This window comes from Pongo pygmaeus, chromosome 2, assembly GCF_028885625.2.
Source record: "Pongo pygmaeus isolate AG05252 chromosome 2, NHGRI_mPonPyg2-v2.0_pri, whole genome shotgun sequence".
NCBI lineage: Eukaryota > Metazoa > Chordata > Mammalia > Primates > Hominidae > Pongo > Pongo pygmaeus.
The window spans coordinates 201,994,153-202,021,361 of record NC_085930.1 but is presented as its reverse complement, the minus strand read 5'-3'; the positions used below and the strand labels follow the sequence as shown (position 1 = coordinate 202,021,361).

The window sequence follows — 27,209 nt, the reverse complement described above, 5'->3', positions numbered from 1 at the left end:
CCAGCTGGCTTCACCCAATGGATGCCGCACCCGGGCTGCAGGTGGAGCTGCCTGCCAGTCCCGCGCCGTCTGCCCGCACTCCTCAGCCCCTGGGTGGTCGATGGGACTGGGCGCCGTGGAGCAGGGGGTGGCGCTCGTCAGGGAGGCTCTGGCTTCACAAGAGCCCACGAGGGTGGGGGGAGGCTCAGGCATGGCGGGCTGCAGTCCGGAGCCCTGCCCCACGGGAAGGCAGCTAAGGCCCGGCGAGAAATGGAGCGCAGCGCCGGTGGGCCGGCACTGCTGGGGGACCCAGCACACCCTCCGCAGCCGCTGGCCCGGGTGCTAAGCCCCTCATTGCCCGCACTCCGAGTGCGGGGCCCGCCGAGCCCACAGCCACCCGGAACTCCAGCTGGCCCGCAAGCACCGCGCGCAGCCCCGGTTGCCGCCCGCGCCTCTCCCTCCACACCTCCCGGCAAGCTGAGGGAGCCGGCTCCGGCCTTGGCCAGCCCAGAAAGGGGCTCCTACAGTGCGGCGGCGCGCTGAAGGGCCCTTCAAATGCCGCCAAAGTGGCAGCCCAGGCAGAGGAGGCGCCGAGAGCGAGCGATGGCTGTGAGGACTGCCAGCACGCTGTCACCTCTCACTATGGTGGGTAGGCACTTGCGGAGCTTTATTCTAGTGAAGTGGGTGTGAACATGAAGGGAGAAATCAGCTCTAGAAAATAGGGGTTCTAAATACACATACACACACATCTTTATATAAAAGCATAGTGTGGTATTAGGTTAGTTTAAAAAAAATAAGAACTTCTGTTCTGCACCTGTGTTTCAGGGTATGATTAGAGCAGCTTCGATTGGTGACCTGTCTACCACTACTGGCCATGTGACTTTATTCCGGTTTCTTTTTCTCTCTACTTCAGTTTTCCCAAGGGCTATGTGAGTGTGTTAGATTTTGAATGCCCACCTTAGGGGATACCAAGATGTGCTGGTGGTTGGGCTCCAGATCCCTCATCTTTCACTCAATGGGGCAGCTCTAGGATTATTTGTCTTATGAACTAGAATTTCCTCTAGCAAGTTATTTGAAAAAAAAAAAAGTGTCACTGTTTTAAGTATTAAAAACCATGAGATGAGATTATCTCTAAAGGCCTTTCTAGCTTTCTAAGGGTCAGTAGTTCTAGAAAGCAAATGCTAATGTGTTAGGGAGTGAAGGATGAGTGGAAAACACTTCAATTCTTAATTGTTCACTCAACAATATTTATTGAGCACTGAGGCTCAACAAACCTTGAAAAACTAAAAAATAAAACTAAAAAAAAAAAAAAAAAAAAAAAAAAGAGGGAGCCACTTTCCAGCTTCCTGGAGTTTTTAGTCTAGTGAAATGCGGATGAACATGGGGGAGAACATCTACCCTAGAGGCTCAGATATAAAAACTAGCAGTTATATAAAAAATCCATAATTTAAAAGTCGAAAACAAATATTGAAATCTATTTTCACATATAACAGCCCACATTGGCACCGTAAATTAAGGTTTCTCAAGCTTGGTACTGTTGACATTTTGGGGCCAGATAATTCCTTGTTATGGGAGGATCCCCTGAGTATTATAGGACCCCTTTGCAGCATCTCTTGCCTCGCTCACTACATGCCAGTAGAATCCTGCCCCTCCAGTTTTGACAAAGAAAAATATCTCCAGACATTGCCATATGTCCTCTGGGGAGCAAAACTGCCTCTGGTTAAGAACCACTGTAGTAAATAATTATACCTTACCTATTATTTTTTAGGGGTATAGATAAATTTTATCTTACCTGTTATTTCCTTGGGGATACAGACAATTATGACTAGCTAAAAGTAACAATGCCCATCTAATGTTGGTTGTGTTACATTTTTAAGAGATGAAGTGCCGATGAGGCTTTCCATAGTTCTTCATTCATCACTTTTATGTTTGTAACTATGCTCAACCAGCTAATGAACCAGCTTTTCCAATTCTTCTGGTTACACTCTTCAAGATGTAGCTTTTTTCTTAAAGAACTGACAGTGTATCCAGGAAGATATTGATTGTGTAGGTAGACGTATAATGAGTAGCAAAGGGAATATACTGAAAGGGTTAAATGAAAGACCAGATAATAGTTGTCATAGACATTGAGTATAGGGTGAAATCTTGGGCGGGAATATTTAGGGAAGGTTTGAAGGATAGTAGCTTAAAACCATGCAGACAATTGGAAAAGTGTTATAGAATGAAGGAAAAAAATAGAGAATAAGACATGGAAAGACTATGCATGGGAAAGAAGGACAAGAAATAGAAGTAGTCATATTATTTCATTCATTGAGGTCTGAAAATGGTTCTTGAACTGTAGTTTGAACTCAGGAAACATAGCTACAGCAGATTGGAGTGGAGATGGAACTTCACTTCCAATTTTAACTTTTGTCAGCCTGGGAAACATATAAAGCAGCTTGACAGTATTTGAGATTCAAATGTTAGTTGTCATTGAAATGACTTCACTGCTAAATAAGTTTCACGTATGAACACTGTTCTACCTTGTTATTTTTGGTTGAATTCATTAAGAAACATTATCAAGTCATTAGCAACCACTAATTTCCAAAGCCAGTCAAGGTTTATTTATAGTCACTAAGGGGAATTCTTTTCATTCTGATAAATTTCAATCTCAGCCAGTGTCCCAAAATGTCACACACAAAAATGTTTGCCATTGTTATGTTATTGACCTTCTGTGTGGTTGGGCAATTAAGAATATTCCACTTCTATTTCTCAACAAAAATATTCAGAACTGCCAATAGTTAAGTATACAAGAGCATATGAAGTTGACTGTTGATGTGACTGGTTCATAACACATAATCAAATATGGTGCTCAAAGTACTTGTTGATGAATAGTACAATGAATAACAGTAGGATTAAGCAGTACATCTTCATAAATTTTGGTAAATTTATCCAACTAAAATTTTGTTCTGCTCCACCCATATTTTTATCATTATTAGTTGTCACACAGTTTTGCAGATTCCACTTCAGATTGTACAGAATTAGTGTTTTTCTCAGTTTCTTTGAAAATGTTCTCACCCATAATTGTTCCACATACACCACTAGAGGCCAGTTCTTTAGTCACATCAAACTCTGCATTGATTCCTCAAATAAACATAACTGAGCAATATTAATCATACCTGTGAACTCATCAAGAGCCAAGGAAAAACACTTAAAATTATTTGTCTTGTTTTTAAAGTGACTATTGATTTTGCTTCTGGCTTCATTTTGTCTCTGTTAAGATCCCTCTTTCTTAGCCTTAAAATTTCATATTAAAATATGTTTACAGGTTGACCATTGTGGGAAGTATTTACTAGTTACCTGGAGTTTCATTTCAGTTTATATAAGACTTTTTTTAAACTCGAGAAATCTTTCTTGAGTTATAGTTTTAAATATTTATTTTACAGCAGTGTTTGACTTTTTCCTTCTGGAAATCTATTAATACTCATATCCTGTTTCCTTTGCCTGTCTTTTATTTCTGTCATTGTCTTAAAATCGTTTTTTCTTTTTCCTATTTTGTGTTTTATTTATTTTATTTTTATTTATTACCATTTAAAATCATTTTCTTATTGAGATTTCTTTGTCTATTTTTATCATGCTTCTAATTTACTCTTTTTTAGAAAAAGAAATGTCAAACTCAGTACATTTGCAAGTACAATGCAAAGACTTTTATTTTTCTGAATATTTTAAGAGTATTGTATTAGTCTGTTCTCATGCTGTTATAAAAAACCACCCAAGACGGATAATTTATAAAGGAAAGAGGTTTAATTGACTCACAGTTCTGCATGGTTGGAGAGGCCTCAGAAAACTTACAATCATGGCAGATGGGGAAGCAAACACATCCTTCTTCACATGGTGTCAGGAGAGACAAGTGCCATCAGGGGAAATGCCTGACGCTTATAAAATCATCAGATCTCTTGAGACTCACTCATTATCACAAGAACAGCATAGGGGGAGAGCAGGGACCACCCCCATGATCTGTGATCTAACCACCTCCCATGAAATCCCTCTCCCAACATGTGGGGATCACAATTCGGATTATAATTCAAGATGAGATTTGGATGGGGATGCAGAGCCAGCCCATATCAAGTACATATCAAGTACATTGTAGATACAATGTCCTATCATCACCAAATACTTATTTCCCATTAACAGGAAAATTTCCTGCATAACCACAGTACAACTGTCGAAATTAGAGAATTGACGTGGGTATGTTGTTATTATCTAATCCTCAGACTCCATTCAAATTTGGTCAGTTTTTCTAATGCTGTCTTTTATAGCAAAAAGATCCAGTTCAGATTCTCACATTGCGTTTAGTTGTCACATTTTTTCAGTCTGCTATCTAGCACCTTTTCTCAGTCTTTCCTTAACTTTAGGACCTTGACCCTTCTGAAGATTACCAGCTACTTATTTTTTAGAATGTCTCTCAATTTAGACTTGTTGGTTTTTCCCACATGTTTAGGATTAGTTTTACATCATTGGCAGTAAAAACATCAACTAGATGCTGAGTTTTTAATGTATTCCATCCGGTGGTACATTATTTAGATTTTTTTTTCTACTCAGTTAAGAAATTGTCTGCCTATTTCTCCATTGTGAAGCTTATTTTTTATTTTTATTTTTGCAAAGTGTTTTGTAAGGAGGTACTTTCAAACTGTAAATATCCTGCTCTTCATCATATTATTACTTAATTCACTTATTTAAATTAGGATAGACTTATGCGCTTTTTAATTTAAAAGTTTATAATCCATTATTATTATAGTTTATTTTGATGATCAAATTGTCCCAGGTTTGTCCAGTGGGAATTTCCTAAAGATGGCTTCTATGTCCTCTTGAATTGATCCCCATCACTCTTTGAGCACTTCCTTATTTTCATGCACAACAAGATGTTCTAGGTTTATCTTCTTGGGTATTTTCCCTGTCTTGGCCCAGGTCTGCAATCATTCATTCCTCCAATCGTTCATTTATTTTTATTTTAGTTTTGGTAGAGAATGGTATATAGAAACTAAAAACCGGTGCTAGGTATGCTAATTGCCATTAGTGTGTTACTTCTCTCAGGTCCTCTCAGTGGAGAGAACTACAGTGCGCGCGCGCACACACACACACACACACACACACACCAGTATTTATTTCTATATCCATTTATAATTTGAAAATAATGAGGTCACCCCAATACCCCAACTGTATCTACCTTTGAAGGGTTCATTTTAGTTTCCTTCATTTTCATTTTATTTTTCATGGTGTATGTTTATTTTCTGAGAAAACTGGCCTTGATATATTTATGTATTTGATCAATCTCTCTGTGTGTAACTAATCTCCTATTCCTTCTGCCACCTCTTTGCCACCCAACCCGCAGTGTGGATCCCCTCTCATCCTACTTGATCTCTAACATGAGCCCTGGGCTGCTGCCCTGCCCCTTGACACTCTCCTTACCTGGTAATTGGCCTTCTCCGGGGTAAAGGCCCACTCCCCCAACCCCCCAACAAACATGCATCGTTCACATAAATGCCTACTACACTCGGCCTTGTCTAATAACTCTTGGACCGAATTGTTTGAGGCGAGGGACATTTTTTCTTTCTTAATTATTTTCAGAGATCTCCGAGTTCTTGTTTCGTTTCTTCCTAGAAATATAATTTCTAACTTTTCACTTCTGAGATTTTCTATCTCTGATCTGTGCTATTTCTTCAAAGGTTCAATTATTTTCTTCATGTGTTATAGGTCATTTTCATCTGCTTCATGACCACATTTTTCTGTGTTACAGTCAGATATGATAGGGCTCATTTTAATATTTTTCTTGTAACTTGGGTTTAAAGGGTTCAATTGAATTCACTTTTTGTTTCTCCTGTTTAAATAAGGTGAATTTTTCTGGGCTATAAAAAGGAGTTTCCTATTGGGTGGAAGAAAGGAAGTAGGGTTTCTTTCCCAGCTTCAGAGCTCAGTAACTCTTCTCTGTTATCACCATGAAAAACTTAAAACATGGCCTCTCTGTGTGGCCAAGGTAGACCCAGTAACATTTCCTCCCTCTAGCTTTGTGTGCTCCAGCCTCAACCTGTTTGGGCCTTGGTTAGTGCTCTCTGCTTTAGACTTTGTTTTGCTGGGAGTACTTCCTTCCTTGAATCCGCCTCCTCAAAGACTGTCCTCCCCTAACTAGGAAGGAGTTCCCCTAACTAGGAACTAAAGAAGGAGACTTATCTCTCTTCCTTACCATCAGTGGCCCTCTGCTCTGCTCAATTTGATTTTTGTTTCCAGTATTTTTTTCCCGCAAAATGGGACTTTATCCTTCTGGAAGAGAATACTTGGTGATTATATAATTTTCAAAGGCCCCAACTTACTGCAGCACTTTTTAATCTATTTGTATTTACAGTTCTCACTCTGTGAGGGTCTTTGTTTAACAGATATTTTCCAGAACAACCCATACTGGTTTTCCATTAGAATGGTGTTTTCTCTTCTTGTGGACAAGTATTCATTGATATTTTTTAGCTTCAATAGCTTTTAGGGTACAGTAGTGAACTTCCACTATTCAACTGTTATTTCATACAGGTTCTGCTGCTGTTAATGGCTTGATGACAACTGGTTTTCAGGAGAATATTGTTGAATATGTTCATGTCTTTTCCCCCCTGTACTGATGGATGTGTTTTCTTTTCAGAAAGTTTTGGTAAAATTAAAAACTACATCATTCTGTGCCGACCCACGGCAAGTGCTCCTGGTTTTTCAATGAAGTGAATTCTTCCTGGGCTAGTTATTAGCAACAGGAGAGTGTGGAAGGGCCAGGAATTCTCTCTGCCTCAGAATGAAGTCCCACACGAAGCAGGGTTTGTGATTGTAAGGGGTTAAGTCCTATTCATGTTGGCTAAGAAAAATTAGCAACCGCAGAGCTTTTTGGCCATCACAGATTTTCTCCATCCTTCCACTTGGTAGCAGATGTGGCATCTCAGAAGCTTGCTTTCTCTTGCTCCTTTCCTCATTTGTCCTCAATTCTTTGGCTTCTCTCTGGTGTTAAAAGCGGCTCATTACAGCTCCCAGGTGCTGCTTCCTCATCTCCAAACAAAAAGTCATTGCTTTTGCCCTTCTTAACGTGCCTAATATTTTGGAGGCAACTGAAGCCAGCTGCTGCTACTAGAGATCTGTAGTGGGTGTGGTCCCTCCCCACCCACCTTCCCTGGTCCAATTTTCACCACCCTTGACAACTCTTCTTCAAATATATATGACTTAGGGGCAGGGGTGTTTCCTAGTTTTGTCTTGAAGAAATAAGTTTTGTTTATTTTCACTTCAATCGTTGCTTTCAATTAATCACTAAAAGAAGTGAGCAAAGATCATTTTACTTCCCCATCTTTGCTCACATCTTGACTTTTCATGTAGAAATGTATTGAGTTTTTTTAAATATAAAAATTACCAAATTTTTTCATTTGTGATTACTGATTTTAAAACTATTCTTAGAAATGCCTTTTTTTTTTATTTGTCCATTTTATTTTATTTATTTATTTATTTATTTATTTATTTTCTTTTATTGTAATTATTATTATTATTATTATTATACTTTAGGTTTTATGGTACATGTGCCCAATGTGCAGGTAAGTTACATATGTATACATGTGCCATGCTGGTGCACTGCACCTTAATTTTATAAATATTCATATGTTTTTGTTTCATTTTGTACATTTTAAAAATATTTAATTCCTTAATCCTACTGGAGTTTGTTTTTGTGTAAGGTTTAACTTAGGTGTCTAATTTACTTATTTTTATAAATAGTTAGCCAGTTTTTCCCCCAACCATTTGTTTATATCTGTCCTCTCTCCACTGGTATGCAGTGTTACAGAATGTACTGAATTCTAATATAGACTTTCTGTAGCATCTGTAATCATCTGTCATTCTGTTTCTGCTTCAAATCCATAGTGGTTTAATTATTTTGTCTTGAATATATGTTTTATTGTATGAAATAATGTTTATCTCATCTCTTTTATATTTTTCCTAAATTTATTTTAGCTATTCCAGGTATTTTTGAGTTATTTTGTTAAATTGATTAATTGATATTTTTATACCATTGAGGCCCCTTTCAGAAACATGAATTCATTTTGTGTCAATATATCAGTAGATGTTCTAGTTTTCATCATGATTCCCATTACTGCAACTGTGATTTCCACTCTTATTCCATTATATATTTTCTCAATAGTTAAACAGCTATAGAAAAAATTTAGTATAGGCTGGGAATAGTGACTCATGCCTGTAATCCCGGCACTTTGGGAGGCCAAGGGGTGTGGCTCTCTTGAGCCCAGAAATCTGAGATCAGCCTGAGCATCATGGTGAAACCCCGACTCTACAAAAAAATACAAAAATTAGCTGGGCATGGTGGTGTGCGCCTGTGGTCCCAGCTACTGGGGAGGCTGAGGTGGCAGGATCACTTGAGCCCAGGAGGTCGAGGCTGCAGCAATCTGCGATTGTGCCACTGCACTCCAGCCTGGGTGACAGAGTGAGACCTTGTCTCAAAGAAAAAAAATTAGTATCAAGGTAAGGCTGGCTTTGTGAATTTAACTGAAAAGATGGCCATCAAAAATTAATTTTAAGGATTTAAATGTTAAGAATTATCTGTGTCTTGATTATTTAAAGGAATTTCTATTAAAACCAACTAGGACTGATGCCATGTTGTGGGAGGGTTTCATTTGCATTTTTAAAAAGAGTTTTTAATAGTTTTTTTTAGGTCATAAGAGAGACAAAACCATCTACTTAATTCAGTTGTTTAATAAACATCATGTGTCAACACTGCACAGTGTTGGGGACACTGAGGTAAGACATATTCTTTCCTTCTCAGCTTCTCAGGAATTTATTTTAATTGATTAAACTGGCAAATATTCCAATGTTAAATAATGATTAAACTGGCAAAATAACCTGAGTTTAAGTTCTTTCGACAAATCTTTCATTTGATATTATCACTACTTAAACTAATTCTGGTAGGATGAGTGCTATAATCTTCAGATGAATTATTGATTAGCTTTCTATTTGAGTCCCCGTCATAACTCAAATTTTCAACCATATCTCTATCCCAACCCAGCCTTCCCAAGGGATATTATGCAATACTATTAATGCCAGTGATTCACTGGGTTAGTGTTAGAATAGTTTAAAGAAACTGCATGTTGGTTACCCACCACCCACCTTAAACATGTGAATTATCTTTCTAGAGCTTATAATACTCAACAAATCTTTCACATATGCTTACTCTTTTGTTATGTATAAGATGAAGTCACAAATAACAATTAATTTTTCACTTGCTTATAATCTTTGTCCTAACTATCCCATAATTAGGGCAAAGATTATATTTTCCATTTTACAATTGACTGACAAGGCTGAGGCTTAAATAAAATGACATGGATTCCAGCCTCCTCACTTTAAATGCTAGATCTTTCCTCTGGACTAAGCTAGGGGGAGTGTCACTTTGAATCTCTTTTAAGAGCTATGAAGAAGGTAGCTTTTAATTTACATAGCTGCTATTACAGATAGTGCTGATCTGGTTGCTTGGTGTCTAAATTTCATTTTCAAGTATCTTATAACTAGATAATTCTTTTCTTCTTCTATGCCCGACAGTGGTTCCTAGTGTTTCTTTATAAAGATGAGCTTGAAAGAGCTATGTAACAGCCTTCCAACTCAGTATTTGGGGACTGACAGAAATTATAGAAGTTGCTTCTTTATGAAGACATCTCATCTTATTCTTGCTAACTTTCCACCTTTGCTCAGTTTTATACCAGTTTGTTATTCAGAACCAACTGTATTTTTTTTATATTGTATAAGAGAGAGAAAGTATAGACTGTGAAATGAGAATAGTAAGGAAAAATTACTGAGATATAATTTTCTCTTCTATTTTATATTTGATAATGAAAGGAGAACTATAAAATTATTTTATATGTTTGAGATTATTGTCTTTAAGCGAGTGAGATAATACTCCCAAGAGTAAGCATATAGTTTTGGGCAGATAATGAAAATACAGTTCCTATATAGTGTTTTCATACAGTCTTTACTGTGAAATATGCCATTAAGTAAAATACATACAAATGTAAATATGCAGCTTCACTTTAACAAATTTTTGTAAATGTGAACACCCATTTAACCACCACTGAGGTCAAGAAGCAGAACCTGTCCAGCACCCTCAGAGCCCATCTGTGCTTCTTCCCAATTCCAACCTTCTTTTCCCCTAATAAATGTAACTGTGTCCAATTTTATGATGATCTCTTCTTTTTCTTTTCTTTATGTTTTTTTCTGTAGCCCTCTGCATTTTTAGGTGATATAGTTTAGTCTGACTGTGTTTTAACATTTTGTGTAAATGGAATCATTTTCTCATATTTGGTTTCTCTCACTCAATTTTATGTTTGTGAGATTCACCTGTGGTGTTTCAGGAAGCTGTAGTTTCAGGAGGCTGGTGTTTCAGGAAGCTGTAGTTTCAGGAGGCTGGTGTTTCAGGAAGCTGTAGTTTCAGGAGGCTGGTGTTTCAGGAAGCTGTAGTTTCAGGAGGCTGGTGTTTCAGGAAGCTGTAGTTTCAGGAGGCTGGTGTTTCAGGAAGCTGTAGTTTCAGGAGGCTGGTGTTTCAGGAAGCTGTAGACAGACTTCCAATGCTGTCTGATATTCCATTATATAAACATGCCACTATTTATTTAACTATTTGCTGTTGATGGATATTTAACTCGTCCCCGGTATTTACTTATTAATAATACTATTGTGGATATTTTCATCCATGTCTCCTAGTACTCATACCTTCCAACATTTTGGACATAAAACCGAAGTAGATTGTTACTTACAAATGTTTCAAATATTTTCTCCCACTCTGTGACTTGCCTTTTCATTCTGTTTTCATATTAAAATAAAATTAAGACCTCTGTTTATGTTTTGAAAAGCAGAGATCTTAATTTTATTTTAATATAAAGTATATCAATCTTTTCACACTGTTCATGTATCCCAGAACTTAAAGTAAAATAAAATAAATAAATAACAAATTAAAGAAATTTCTTCCTAACTTGATAGTTGAAGCCATTCTTCTATATTATCTTTTAAAAGCTTTATAATTTTTCTAATTCGAATTTATGTCTACAATCCATCTGGGGACATTAGGGTTGTTTCCAGCTTTGGGCTATTTTTGGCAGTATTTTATGGTTAGGAATAATGCTAACATGCACATTTCATACATTTTTTGGTTAGACATATGCAGTTGTTCCTTTTAGGTATATATCTAGAAATAGAATTTTTGACTCAGAGGATAGTAGATCATTCCAGGTATCTAAAGTGTTGTATCACTTTATACTTCCATCATGAATGTATGAGATTTCCAGTTGTCTCACATTCTTACCAACACATTGTATTGATAGTTTTTTTTTTTTCTAATTTGTAGTCACTTTGGTAGGTACATACAGGTGTTTCATTGTAGTTTTAATTTGCATTTTCTTTTTTTTTTTTTTTTTTGAGATGGAGTCTCACTCTGTCACCAGGCTGGTGTGCAGTGGCGCCATCTCAGCTCACTGCAATCTCCACCTCCTGGGTTCAAGCGATTCTCCTGCCTCAGCCTCCTGAGTAGCTGGGACTATAGGTGCACGCCACCACGCCCAGCTAATTTTTGTATTTTTAGTAGAGATGGGATTTCGGCATGTTGGCCAGAATGTTCTCGATCTCTTGACCTCATGATCCACCTGCCTCGGCCTCCCAAAGTGCTTGGATTACAGGCGTTAGCCACCATGCCCGGCCTTAATTTGCATTTTCTAATAACCAATGGTGTTTAATAGATTGTCTTACACTTATTGGATATTTTTATATCTTTGTTGGTAAATTGCCTGTTCAAGTTATTGCCCATTTTTGAAATTGTGTTATTTTGTCTTTCTTTATTAATATGTAATCGTTCTCTATATATTTTAGAAACAAGTCCTTCATCTATAAATGTATTTTAAACATCTTTCTCTGCCTAGATATTCTTTTTACCCTCTTAATGATGTATTTGATAAACAGAAGCTTTTAAAGTCCACAAGTTCTTAGCTGGGTGCAGTGGCTCATGCCTGTAATCCCAGCACTTTGGGAGGCCGAGGTGGGTGGATCATGAGGTCAGGAGATCAAGACCATCCTGGCTAACACAGTGAAAGCACCTCTCTACTAAAAACACAAACAATTAGCCGGGCATGGTGGCAGACGCCTGTAGTCCCAGCTGCTCCAGAGGCAAGCTAGTTACTTCCTAGATCAAAAGCAAGCTAGTTACTTCCTAGATACCATGGGGGGAGGAGAATGGCGTGAACCCAGGAGACGGAGCTTGCAGTGAGCCGAGATCGCGCCACTGCACTCCAGCCTGGGCGACAGAGCGAGACTCCATCTCAAAAAAAAAAAAGTCCCCAAGTTCTCTTCTTTTATGATTATTGTTACTTGTGTTCTGGTAAAATTTCTTTACCTGACAAATATGTCTTGAAAATATTCTCCTTTGTTTTTTCTAAAAGCTTTATTGTTTTACTTTTTACTATTTAGATGTATAATCTATCTTAAATTAAATTTTTATTATAATCTATGTTAAATTAAATTTTTGTATGATGTGAGGTTTGGGGTTAAAGTTGTTTTTCTTTTCTATATGGATATCCAATTGACCTAGTACAATTTATTAAAAGATCATCTTAACCTCTCTGAATTGCTGGGGTACCTTTGTTAAAAATGAAATGACCACACACACACATACACACACACACACACACACACACACACACACACTCATAAACACTTTATTCTGTTTCATGGTGGATGTCTCTCTGCTTATGTCAGTGCCACACTTTTAATTACTGTGTCTTTAAAGTCCTGAACTCTAGAGGTGTAAGTCCTTTCTCAAGACAGTCTTGGCTATTGTAGGTTTTGTGTGTGTGTTCATATAAATTTCAGAATCAGTTTTTATCAATATTCACAGATACACAAAGCATGCCAGCACTGATTGTGATGATTTTAAATCTGTAGATTAACTTGGGGAATGGAACATTTAATAATTTGTAGAAAATATGCAATCAAAAGATGCAATCTTCCAATTACAATTGGGAAATTTTATCTTCCAATCTATGAACATAGTCTAGTTCTTCATTTATAAGGTCTTCTTTAATTTCTTTCAGATATATTTTGTAGTTTTAAGTTAGAAATGTTGCACAAATTTTATTAGACTTAAAAGATATCAGACTTTTTAATGATACTGTTTTTTATATATATGTATATATATAAAATTTTCTTTTTAAGATGGAGTCTAGCTCTGTCACCCAGGCTAGACTGCATGGTGTGATCTCAGCTCATTGCAACCTGGGTTCAAGTGATTCTACTGCCTCAGCCTTCCAAGTAGCTGGGATTACAGGCATAAGCCAACATGCCCAGCTAATTTTTTCATGTTTTTAAAAAAATCTAATTGTATTAGTCCATTTTGATGCTGCTGATGAAGACATACCTGAGACAGGGAAGAAAAAGATATTTAATTGGACTTACAGTTCCACATGGCTGGAGAGGTCTCAGAATCATGGTGGGAGGTGAAAGGCACTTCTTACATGGTGGTAGCAAGAGAAAATAAGGATGAAGCAAAAGTGGAAACCCGTGATAAACCCATCAGATCTCATGAGACTTATTCACTATCATGAGAATAGCACGGGAAAAACTGGCCCCCATGATTCAATTACCTCCCCCTGGGTCCCTCCCACAACATGTGAGAATTCTGGGAGATATAATTCAAGTTGAGATTTGGGTAGGGACACAGCCAAACCATATCATTCTGTTCCTGGCCCCTCCAAATCTCATGTCCTCAAATTTTAAAACCAATCATGCCTTCCCAACAGTCCCCCAAAGTCTTAACTCATTTCAGCATTAACCCAAAAGTCTACAGTCCAAAGTCTCATCTGAGACAAGGCAAGTCCCTCCTGCCTATGAGCCTATAAAACCAAAAGCAAGCTAGTTACTTCCTAGATACAATGGGGGTACAGGTATTGGGTAGACACAACCATTCCAAATGGGAGAAATTGGCCAAAACAAAGGGGTTACAGGGCCCATGGAAGTCCAAAATCCAGCAGGGCAGTCAAATGTTAAAGCTCCAAAATGGTCTCCTTTGATTCCAGTTCTCAAGTCCAGGTTATGCTGATGCAAAAGGTGCATTCCCATGGTCTTTGGCAGCTCCACCCCTGTGGCTCCTGGCTATTTTCATGAGCTGGTGTTGAGTGTCTGCAGCTCTTCCAGGTGCATGGTGCAAGCTGTCAGTGGGTCTACCATTCTGGGTTGGAGGATAAAGGCTTTCTTCTCACACCTCCACTAGGCAGTGCCCAAGTAGGGACTCTGTGTGGGGGCTCTGACCCCACATTTCCCTTCCACATTGCCCTAGCAGAAGTTCTCCATGAGGGCCCTGCCCCTGCAGTAAACTTTTGCCTGGGCATCCAGGCATTTCCATGCATCTTCTGAAGTCTAAGTGGAGGTTCCCAAACCTCAATTTTTGACTTCTGTGCACCTGCAGGCTCAACGCCACATGGAAGCTACCAAGGCTTGGGGCTTCCACCAACTGAAGCCACAGCCCAAGCTCCACAGTGACTCCTTTCAGCCATGGCTAGAGCAGCTGGGACACAGGACACCAAGTCCCTAGATTGCACACAAGATGGGGACCCTGGGCCCAGCCCACAAAACCCACTTTTTCCTCCTGGGTCTCCAGGCCTATGATAGAAGGGGCTGCCACGAAGGTCTCTGACATGGCCTGGAGACATTTTCCCCATGGTTTTGGGGATTAACCTTAGGCTCTTTGCTACTTATGAAATTTCTGCAGCCAGCTTGAATTTCTCCTCAAGAAATAGGTTTTTCTTTTCTACTGCATCATCAGGCTGCATATTTTCTGAAGTTTTATGCTCTGTTTCCCTTTTAAAACTGAATGCTTTTTACAGCACCTAAGTCACCTTTTGAATGCTTTGCTGCTTAGACATTTCTTCCACCAGATACCCTAAATAATCTCTCTCAAGTTCAAAGTTCCACAAATCTCTAGGGCAGGGGCAAAATACTCCCAGTCTCTTTGCTAAAAGATAACAAGAGTCACCTCTGCTCCAATTCCCAACAAGTTCCTCATCTCCATCTGAGACCACCTCAGCCTGGACCTTATTGTTCATATCACTATCAGAATTTTTGTTAAAGCCATTCAATAAGTCTGTAGGGGGTTCCAAACGTTCCCACATTTTCCTGTCTTCTTCTGAGCCCTCCAAACTGTTCCAACGTTGGCCCGTTACCCAGTTCCAAAGTTGCTTTCACATTTTCAGGTATATTTTCAGCAACACCCCACTTCTGGTACCAATTTACTGTATTTAGTCCATTTTCACACTCCTGATAAAGACATACCCAAGACTGGAAAGAAAAAGAGGTTTAATTGGACTTACAGTTCCACATGGCTGTGGAGTCCTCAGAATCATGATGGCAGATGAAAGGCACTTCTTGAGTGACAGCAGCAAGAGAAAATGAGCAGGAAGCAAAAGCGGAAACCCGTAATAAACCATCAGATCTCACGAGACTTATTCACTATCATGAAAATAGCACAGGAAAAACCAGCCCCCATGATTCAATTACCTTCCCCTGGGTCCCTTCAACAGCATGTGGGAATTCTGGGAGATACAATTCGAGTTGAGATTTGGGTGGAGACATAGCCAAACCACATCACTAATTGTCCAGTTGTGATATTCTTATGTTTTTAGCTATATCTTTTCCTTTGGGCTCTTTCTAATATACTGTTTATTATGAAATGATTTTGTCTTTTCCAATATTTTCTAGACTCATTTCATTTTTATTTCACATTTATCCTGTTTCTTTGTATATTTCTCCTCCGTGTTTTAAAATTCCTAATTTGAAATACTTTCTTATACCTCCAAATTCTTGTTTGATTATTTTTAATTCACACTGGAGTGTTTTGTTACAGTTTCTTTGACTTTGTGATTGCTATGTTGGTAGATCCTTTTCATTGGCTAAATATTTTGATTCTTACTTCCTATTTTATTCCTACAATAGCTTGTATTGATGTGGCCAGCCAAACTCTTTTCATTTTAAAATTTCGTGGATTTTCCTCTCCAAGATATGACAATGTTTCAATGAAGGAGATGTGTGAAGTGTTCAGATGTTCAGAATAATATTATTCTTCTTATTATTTCTTATTTCAAGCATGATCTCTGATGTCAGTTCTGTAAAATGTAGTTTTATTAAAAATGGTATCCTTTGAGGACAAGGGGTAGTATGAGTTCTGATTTTCTAATATTCTTATTTTAATAGAACATAACATAATCTTGGATTTTACCTATTTCAGAATATGTTCTTCTTCTACATATGTTTTCTTCAGTGACTGCCACTTGTACTTGTTCAAAACTTAGATATCAAATTTAGGAGTAAACCTTTTCCCAGGTATGGAATTTTAAATATTATAAAAACCTGTGCCATGTATTTCTCTGTAGGCTTTATTGTGAATTTCTGGTGACATATAAATGTTTCTACTCTTTATTCTATTCCTTGGTTTTTGTTCCTTCTGTAACAGTTATTAAAAGATATTTATTTAAAGCACCTAGTCCCTATAATAGTAATATAGAAAATCTTCTACATTGTACAGCAGTTCCTTTCATTAGAGACTTTGAGAGCACTTTATAGGCATTGTCTGGTAGAGAACATTTTTAGAAAAGATAAACAATTAAAATTCTTCTATATAAATTCATTGTGCTTTTCTAGGCTAACAGGAAAAGAAAAAGAAATACATGTCTTAGGAAGACTGAAAGACTAATCTAGTGTTTTCTCATTTATGCTTCTTGATCAAGCATTTGGAGAAATTATTTGAAAATGTTGAAGATTAACCAGAAGGGAAATGTCCAGATAGTAAGGAAGCCCAAATGGACATTAATTTATTTCAGTACCTTCTACAGAGTCTGAGAGGCTTAGGGATTAAATCCATGAGCAGAGACTGTTTCAACCCTGAGGCTTAACCTACTATTATATCCATTGCCTGCAACTGTTCCCAGAGACAAACATCATTCTGTTCTCCTAGGTCCATGTATTACTGCCTGAATGCTTCTCCGGTGAGGTTTATGATACCACCAACCGTACAATGTCTATGTTGGCCACGGTCCTCTTGGGGGCAGCAGAGCAGCAGTTGCTGTCTACTTGGCAGTTACTAAGGAGTCAGAGAAGCCCTGGAATTGAGGGAAGCTCCAGAATAAGAGGAAGAGCAGAAGACAAGAGTGGAAGTGTTAGGATCAAGAAGAGATAAAAATGTATACAGCTATGTTCTGGAGGCAGATGTGAGCTGGAAGTTAAATACAAAGAGAAGGTAATATTTGCTTTCTCATCAAATGTTTCCTGAGTCCTTAATTTGGGACAGATCCTTGAGGGTTGTAATGAGGTCTCTGCCCAGTGTAATATTAAGAGATATAAACAAGTGCCATGAACTAAGTGCAATGAAGATAAGCAAAAGGTGCTGTGGAAATTCCAAAACAGGGAATGTAGGAGTGGGGAGGTGACAGATGGTGGAGGTAGCAGTGGAGAGGACTTCATATGTGGATGACATTCATGGCAGGTCTTAGAGAATGAATTGCCAGAGAAAGAACAGGGAGACATTAGGATATATACTGCACGCCTTGGGAATGGTGAGCTGTTCAGCTGAGCTGTAACATAATGTCCCTGTGTGGAAGTGGGGAAGACAAGGCAGTCAACTTTGCCAACTGTGCCTCTCCCCTCTAAGCAAATATCTCTTTTAATATACTCTGAGGACAAAGTCCATAAGCCCTCTTCATCAATACTCCTTATTTCCATGGCTCTTTGGGGTTCTTCCTTAAGAGAATGAAGAATAATTTGTTTTGCAGAAAATTGAGAAGTTTTATTATCTAGTTAAAACCAGAAATCCCCAAGGGAGATATGACATATGAGCCCTTACTCTGCTACAACATCACAAGATAAGGACATGGGATAGGGAGAAGGGACTTTACCGGGAAGATGAAAAATGTCAACTTATCATTTAACCTTTGCTCATCATTCCCCTTGGGTCCTCTTCGTGAGCTCTAGGCATCTCCAGACTCTCTGGACTTAAATTCTAAAGGATCCAGAATTTTTAGACATCTTGGCACCTTGATCCTTTCCCTTCACTCAGCCTCAATGAATCAAAAAATACCCAGAAAACCATAAACCTTACAAATCAATTAGGGGAGCGGTAGCACATATGCTATGAAAAAATTAGTGCAGTTTATCACTGATTAGCTTGTCTAATATTTGATGTGATGTGGGGCAGGGGTAGTAACATTCTTTTATTCTTGAGTTAAGACCCCAGACTTCCAGTGCCTACGGAAAGGACCCCAGAACCTCTTCCCAATTCAACTTGAAACATTTTTAGACTAACATTAGTGTCTGGCACAGAATAGACAGTCAATAATAATTAGATGAACCCATTAACCAGTTGATTGGACTGTATGAAACCAAAGGCATTTATGAGGATTATCATCCCTGAGTTTGCTGCTCTGGCTCTTGCCTAAACAAATTTGAGACCATGGATACTTGTGAAAGAAAGTTATAGAGATGTGCTGACAAGTCACTGTATTCCCTAAAGTTTTCCAACCAATGTGCTATTGTACAGTCTAATGCTTGTACTTTGAGAAACTGAACAATTCTGTGCTTGGAGTGACAAGCAGGCTTGCCTGCAAATAGGGCTCCTAAGCCACTTGCCTCAGGTCGTAAATAGTCTCATCTGAGACTCCTTAGAAGGCAGCATGATTAGAGAAGAATTTGAGGGTATGCTCCATGGTACCCACAAATTTGAAGAATGAAAACTCCCATTCTCTGCTTTGGCAACTCTGAGGTCTTGTTCAAGGAGATGCTCCTCCACCTGGATTTCTACCTCAGCTGCCAATTGCTGAGTGCATCTGCCAATTTTAGACAAGAGGTACGCAATGATGAAGACATTCATGTTCCAATTGATCAAAAGGCATGGCAGAATATCCAAAGTGCAGCCAGTTAGGGTTTGTAGGAGGCTGACTGTGGGGTTCTTGTGGTAGAGTTCTCAAACCCATCAGCCCTAATATCTGATACTTTTTTGTGACTGATTTACCCTTTTACTGGAGTCTGAGCTACCTCCAGTGTGACTGCTATAACAATGCAAGTACCATTTGCAGAATATGTTCAGACAATGCAAGTTAAGGTATTATCGCTGTTTTGAAATACTTAATATAAAAAAGTGTTTTGCATTCAAACCCACTTACAAATCGTAGGAAATTGTACTATTTCATTTGTTAATGAAAGTTAGGAAAAGTTGTTAGATTCTTTAAATGTAATTTGAACTACAAATAGTCCCTGACTTACAATGTTTCAACATGATTCTTCAACTTCATGATAGCTTTATAGGAGTACTAAGTGCATTTTTGTTATTTTCCACCTATGATGCGTTTATCAGGATGTAGCCCCATTATAAGTCGAGGGGCATCAGTATTTTAAATATCTAGATGGTTATAAAAAAAGTTTGGGAATGGTTTCTCATCAATGATGACTATCAGGAATTTGGAGAGCTCATCATTAGAAAGTCTTGCCAGGAATTTTATGTCAATCATAAAATCTGAATTAAAAATTTTATGTTAATTGACAAAACTTTAACTTTCTTATCAATTTTTTTGTAATTTTTTTATTTTGTAGGAATGGGATCTCACAATGTTGTCAAACCTCTGGCCTCAAGTGATCCTCCCAGCTGTGCCTCCCAAAGTGCTGGGATTATAGGCATGAGCCACCATGCCCAGCCACAAATTTTTGAAAATATTTTATTTAGAAATTTTATCACATCTAATATTTAATATTTTTCCTAATGTTTTATTTTACTTATAATTGTACATTAAAAAGAAAAGCAAACTTTTTTCACCAAAGGATTTATGGAGTGTCCAAAATAACCTTTTATTTTCTGTCATGCAAATATTATTGCTTACTGTAAAGTACCATGATGTGCACATTCACCACTGCACCCCAGCCTAAAAAAAAGAACCTGTTCTAAGTTTTTGAGACAAGTTAGGACACTTGCCTTGACTTTTTTTTTTTTGGCTTCCTATAGAGCTGCCTTCAGGTGTTATGATTTAATTCTTTAACATTTGACTTATGTAAAAGGTTATAAATCTGCTGCATTTTTAGTGTTATAGATATTGTTTATTTAAATATCCAAATTGCATGTGATAGGAACCGTTTTGAATGTCTCACTGTCTTGATGGACTTAGTGTGATCTGACATGAATTTCTTTTATCACCCACTGGGAACTCAGCAACCTGTTGAATTTCCTTTTCACACTGGCTTCCAGGACAGTAGTTTAATTATCGATTGTGGTAACAATTATTGCTAAGACATATTAGAAATATTAAAGTTTGATATTAAAGTGGGATAAATTATGCAGACGAACAGTCAAGAGTTATAATCCCCCATTCATTACAAAGAACTTCATGTTAACTGAAGATGAAAATCTTTATTGCCTAGATGCATCTACATATATGGAATTTTCCTCTTTTTTTTTCTTTTTTCTTTTCTTCCTAGTTTTAACAATAATGTCTTTGCTGATATCCACACATCACTCAGGCCTGATATAACTCTTGATGGGAATATATACCACTCTCCTAAGCCCCATGCATATAAAAGTCAGGCAATTGAAGATCTGTACAAACCATGGTGCTAATTATGACACGGCAAAGCAACAAGGGTTGAAAATATCAGAATCTGACTTAGTATTTTTACTTACCATAGAAAAAAAAGACCAAGCCCTAAAAAGTAAGAACATTAAAAATTTTACCTCCTGCTACAGTTAAAATAAAATAATTTTAAAGTGATTTTTATAAATGCAGTTCAAATTCCATATCAAAGACATGCTAAATGTGTCACACTGTCACGTTGTTTCTTCCACACAGTCCCTCACTATAGGACGATAACAATATTTCCCAAATGATGGTGCTCTAGCTTGTCCTCAGAACCACTAACGTCTCACATCTGTTTCCTTCTATATTGCATCAGATATATCTGTCCTTTTCTGTGTGTTGTATTTATTAAAACACTCTTTCAGGCAGGCGCGGTGGCTCACGCCTGTGATCCCAGCACTTTGGGAGGCCAAGGCAGGTGGATCACCTGAGGTCAGAGTTCGAGACCAGCCTGGCCAACATGGTGAAACCCCCGTCTCTACTAAAAATACAAAAAATTACCTGGGTGTGGTGGCCGGCGCCTGTAATCCCAGCTACTGGAGAGGCTGAGGCAGGAGAATCACTCGAACCTGGGAGGCAGAGGTTGCAGTGAGCTGAGATCGAGCCATTGCACTCCAGCCTGGGCAACAAGAGTGAAACTCCGTCTCAAAAAAAAAAAAAAAAAAAAAAAAACAACAAAGAAAAAACAGTCTTTCATTTTTGAGAAGGGTTACAAATTGATGAAGCTTATATAAATGTAATTCTTAGGATTATATTTATTTTAGATAAGTGCACCACTGTTTTCTTCTGCTACTTTACTGCATTTTATCTTTTATACGTATTTACCTGGATTCCACTGTTAGGTTACATTCTCTTTGAGAACAGCACTTATATGTTTTTTAAAAAAAATTTAGCAACCAATGAGTTCCACATATTCTGATGAAAATAATAGGTGCCTATTCCCCTCAGCTCTATTTTGCCTAGTTGGAAACATGACTTTAAAAGAAGCTTGGGCAAATCAGTAGTCAGAGGTCTGGAAATCAGGAAAGTCCTGAGTTTTCAAGTCTAACTCTGGGGCTAATTTGCTCAGTTATTTTTGGTGGGTTTTTTTCAGCATTGCTTTTCTTGTCTATAAAATTAAGGGATGTGGGCTAGATTTTCTCTAAAATTTCTTTCATTGTGTAGTTCTGTAGAAATAAATTATTATAAACCTTAAACTATCTTTGATTTAGCCCTGATTAAAATGAGAATTGAAGTCTGAGGCTATAAGGTATTTTGTATAGTTTTGTTTTGTTTTTTAAAGCAGGAACCTTGAGAGCCTGATAAGCTGTTGACACAAGTGCTTTTGAGAATAGCAGGTAGAGTAATTACTAGCTTATTTTTAAATTGACAAAGGAAAAGGTTAATAAATGTTTGCATATCTTCATTTACCACAAAATGTAAGTAAATCTGTACTTACTTGCATCTAATTATTAAGGAAATGGAGTTTATATCTCAATTAGTTAACCAAAAGGGGAGATATACTTTCCTATCATGTTAAAATTTTTGTTTTAATCGCAATTCCAAGAGTTGTTGGCTTATATCCTTGAAATTATATTTATTATAATTACATGCATTTGAGAAAAATGTTTTTTATAGAAAACTAAAGTTATAAACTGTTCACCATGGGAGGTTGTACATGCTTAGAAACTTTGATAATTAACCTGCTATGACCTCACCAATTTTGCTTTAATTAACCAGTATCAACACTATAGTTTCCATTAAAATGAGAACACATATAAAATGCTTTTCTCAGTAAAGTCATTTTACAAGTAAAAGAAATGTCTCTAATTAAAACATAAGATCAAATATTAATTTTTTACAACTGATACTAAGAAATCTAAATTATCTCAATGTATTATTGAAAATTCAGCAACATAATGCTCTTTTTATGATAAGAAGTCACATAAAATATCTTTAATAAATTTATTGCATTTCCAGGAAAGTAAAACCACTTTCATGTTTTGTTTATGTTAATTCAAAACAACTGATAAATACTCATGACACCAACCACCTGTCTCAACTCTCTACCTCCAGGGAAAAAATATTGTTGTGACTCTTGGTGACAGTGTTAGTCTTCTCATCTCCTCTGCATGCTATACCAGCTGTTAGTTGGTGGCTACTCTAAACCACACAACTCAGGAAAAGGGTTAGGTTATTATTGGAGAGTGGCTGTTTAGGTAACAGTAACAAGCACATACCCTCCTGTTGTCATGGGTTGCTAGTTTACCTCCAGTTGGGTAGGGGAAATGAGTTGAAAAAAGTAAGAGAAAGCTTAGGTAAACTGTGAAGAAGTATATGAAATATGTAGTTAGGAATTTTTCCATCACTGTCAATCATTACAAATTAAAAATGTATTGCTCCAATGCAGGGATTACAATACACTGAATATATCATAGAAAAGGTTAAATTGGTGATAGTCTCCATAGCATGAGGGCATATAAAATATGAGTAGAAATGTGTTTGGAGTTGAACTTCCAACCGGGCTGTCAATTTGACCACTTCAGCATTATCCCAAGCTCACTATAATCTTTCGATGATTCTAACACTCTGGAAAATAACTTTCCCCTTGATTGCAAATACCAGTGTTATATGCACAGGACCCAGAATTTACTGATGGAGTGAAAACCTACAGATGGTCTGCTGAGAGCTCCTTTCCTCATCAATTTACTTATCAAGAGAATTATTACATTAGTGACACATGATCCTAACCATTGACCCCAGTTGTTTGGTTCAGGAATGGACACACTTAACTCAAGCTAGATTAGAGTCACTTCTCTCTGAGATTTCTGATCTTCGAGCTAAGATCTGTGTTGGTATCTCTTGGTAGGCTGCAAGGTTAGCATGTAAAACATCATTGGTGTCGGCAGCTATGTCTCCCAAAGTGTAGAGAGGACTGTTATAGTAAGAGTAGAATGAAGCCATTCCTAGAGAGAAGCAGAGAAGAGAGGTGGGGGCGAGGCGGGCGGGAATTCTGAAGACTCTCAAGTCCCCAATTCCAGCTGTTCCTGAAGCTTGCTATGGCTTTGCTTTTCAAATATTTTATAAGATATTTCTGTATTCTCCCAATGTATTCCCATTTTGCTTAAGCTAGCTGGAATTTTTATATTTATATAAAACAAAATCTAACTAACACAGCTTTCTTTTATTATGTTGTGTCTGGTTACTAACAGTGTCTAATGGAACTAGACTGAAATTCTGTCACCAGAAAGTGATACCACGTAATATCCATGGTCTCTACAGAATGTGCTTCAGTCTGAAGTTAAGGGTTATGAAAGCTAGTCTACCAATAATTCCCTATGTATCAATAAATGTGTAATTTTGACTGTTCAGTTAACTCAGAATGGCAGATATGAACATTCAAACATAAGAAGACATAAAGATATGAATGTGAGTCTATGTGTGAAATCGTTGCATAGCTCTTTGGGGTGAAAAAATTAAGAAAAGTTATATTTGAGGTAAAAGTTATCTTTGAAATCATCTAATTCATTCTCATGTCTTTTCCAGATGGATGAACTTAGGCAAGAATGAAGATTGGTTTATAGTAATTAACAATATTACTATGTTTTCTTGACTTGGGGATCAGTATTCTCTGTGGAATACTTTGTGGATGGAAGAACATTAACTTGCTGTGTGAACTTTTCTCTCTAGGTCACAGTTTGTCCCTATAACTTGATTGAATCATACCAGACGGTAAATAAGATTCATTCTGGCTCTAATATTCTATGATTCAATGATTTTTGCTGCATAAAATTATTATGCAATGTTTATACATCTATATTGAAATTCTTAACAAAGAGAAAGAAAAAATGAGAGGAGAAAAAGCTAGGCCAGAAGGACAAAAAACCCGGAAGTGATACAAATTAAGATGAAAATATAATTGATTTATTTGTTGGCAGTTGACAAATTGAATTATTAAAGTCTTTTTAGGAGCCATCTTGCCATTTACATCTGGCTTACAAGTAAATTTTACTATTTAATTTTTTTAAATTTTACTTTAAGTTCTGGGATACATGTGCAGAATGTGCAGGTTTGTTACATAGGTATACACTTGCCATGGTGGTTTGCTGCACCCATCAAACCCATCATCTACATTTTAATCCCTGAATGCATTAGGTCTTTGTCCTAATGCTCTCCCTCCCCTTGCCCCCAACCCCCCCACAGGCCCTGGTGTGTGATGTTCCCCTTCCTGTGTCCATGTGTTCTCATTGTTCAACTCCCACTTATGAGTGAGGATATGTGGTGTTTGGTTTTCTGTTCCTGTGTTAGTTTGCTGAGAATGATGGCTTCCAGCTTCATCCATGTCCCTGCAGAGGACATGAACTCATTCTTTTTTTATGGCTGCATAGTAGTCCATGGTACATACGTAATGCATTTTCTTTATCCAGTCTGTCATTGATGGGCATTTGGGTTGGTTCCAAGTCTTTGCTATTGTAAATAGTGCTTCAGTAAACATACATGTGCATGTGTCTTTGTAGTAGAATGATTTATAATCCTTTGGGTATATACCCAGTAATTGGATTGCTGGGTCAAATGATATTTCTGGTTCTAGATCCTTGAGGAATCACCACACTATCTTCCACAATGGTTGAACTAATTTGCACTCCCACAAACAGTGCAAAAGCATTCCTATTTCTCCACAGCCTTGCCAACATCTGTTGTTTCCTGACATTTTAATAATTGCCTTCTAACTGGCATAAGTTGGTATCTCATTGTGGTTTTGATTTGCATTTCTCTAATGACCAGTGATGATGAGCCTTTTTTCATATGTTTGTTGGCTACATAAATGTCTTCTTTTGAGAAGTGTCTGTTCATATCCTTCACCCACTTTTTGATGGGGTTGTTTGTTTTTTTCTTATAAATTTGTTTAAGTTCCTTGTAGATTCTGGATATTAGACTTTTGTCAGATGAGTAGCTTGTGCTTGCAGAAATTTTCTCCCATTCTGTAGGTTGCCTTTTCACTCTGATAGTTTCTTTTGCTTTGCTGAAGTTCTTTAGTTTGATTAGATCCCATTTGTCAATTTTGACTTTTGTTTCAGTTGCTTTTGGTGTTTTAGTCATGAAGTCTTTGCCCATGCCTATGTCCTAAATGGTATTGCCTAGGTTTTCTTCTGGGGTTTTTATGGTTTTGAGTTTTACACTTAAGTTTTTAATCCATCTTGAGTTAATTTTTGTATAAGGTGTTAGGAAGGGGTGCAGTTTCTGTTTTCTGAATATGGCTAGCCAGTTTTCCCAACACCATTTATTAAATGGAGAATCCTTTCCCCCTTGCATGTTTTTGTCAGGTTTGTTGAAGATCAGGTGTTGTAGATGTGTGGTGTTATTTCTGAGGTCTCTATTCTGTTCCCTTTGTCTATATATCTGTTTTGGTACCAGTAGCATGCCGTTTCGGTTACTGTACCCTTGTAGTATAGTTTGAAGTCAGGTAGCGTGATGCCTCCAGCTTTGTTCTTTTTGCTTAGGATTGTCTTGGCTATATGGGCTCTTTTTTGGTTTCATATGAAATTTAAAGTAGGTTTTTTTTCTAATTCTGCAAAGAAAGTCACTGGTAGCTTGATGGGAATAGCATTGAATCTATACTTTGGGCAGAATGGCCATTTTCCCAATTGATTCTTCCTATCTGTGAGCATGGAATTTTTTCCCATTTGTTTGTGTCCTCTCTTATTTCCTTGAGCAGTGATCTGTAGTTCTCCTTGAAGAGGTCCTTCATGTCTTGTAAGTTGTATTCCTATGTATTTTATTCCCTTTGTAGCAATTGTGAATGGGAGTTCGCTCATGATTTGGCTCTCTGTCTATTATTGATGTTTAGGAATGCTTGTGATTTTTGCACATTGATTTTTGTATCCTGAGACTTTGCTGAAGTTGCTTATCAGCTTAAGGAGTTTTTTGGCTGAGATGATGGGGTTTTCTAAATATACAATCATGTCATCTGCAAACAGAGACAATTTGACTTCCTCTCTTTCTATTTGAATACCTTTATTTCTTTCTCTTGCCTGAATGCCCGGGCCAGAACTTCCAATACTATGTTGAATAGGAGTGGTGAGAGAGGGCATCCTTGTCTTGTGCCGGTGTTTAAAGGGAATGCTTCCAACTTTTGCCCATTCAGTATGACATTGACTATGGGTTTGTCACAAATAGCTCTTATTATTTTGAGATATGTTCCATCAATACCTAGTTTATTGAGAAGTTTTTTTTATTTTTTTGTTTTATTTTTTTTGACGGAGTCTCTTTCTGTCACCAGGCTGGAGTGCAGTGGAGCGATCTTGGCTCACTGCAACTTCTGCCTCCCCAGTTCAAGTGATTCTCCTGCCTCAGCCTCCTGAGTAGCTAGGACTACAAGCATGTGCGACCACACCCAGCTAATTTTTGTATTTTTTAGTAGAGACGGGGTTTCACCATGTTGGCCAGGATGGTCTCAATCTCCTGACCTCATGATCCACCTGCCTGGCCTCCCAAAGTGTTGGGATTACAGATGTGAGCCACTGTGCCGGCCCAAGGGTTTTTAGCATGAAGGGATGTTGAATT

General features: G+C 37.6%; 1 protein-coding gene across 1 annotated transcript in view; it reads left to right on the top strand.

Annotated features, from left to right (window-relative positions):
* LOC129033753 (uncharacterized) overlaps positions 1 to 27,209 on the top strand; it is a 35,071-nt gene continuing 7,862 nt past the window's right edge. The window contains exon 1 of the mRNA XM_054482725.1: positions 1 to 624. Within this exon, the coding sequence (XP_054338700.1) occupies positions 22 to 522 (501 nt within the window). The 5' untranslated portion in view covers positions 1 to 21 and the 3' untranslated portion in view covers positions 523 to 624. The remainder of the gene's footprint in view (positions 625 to 27,209) is intronic.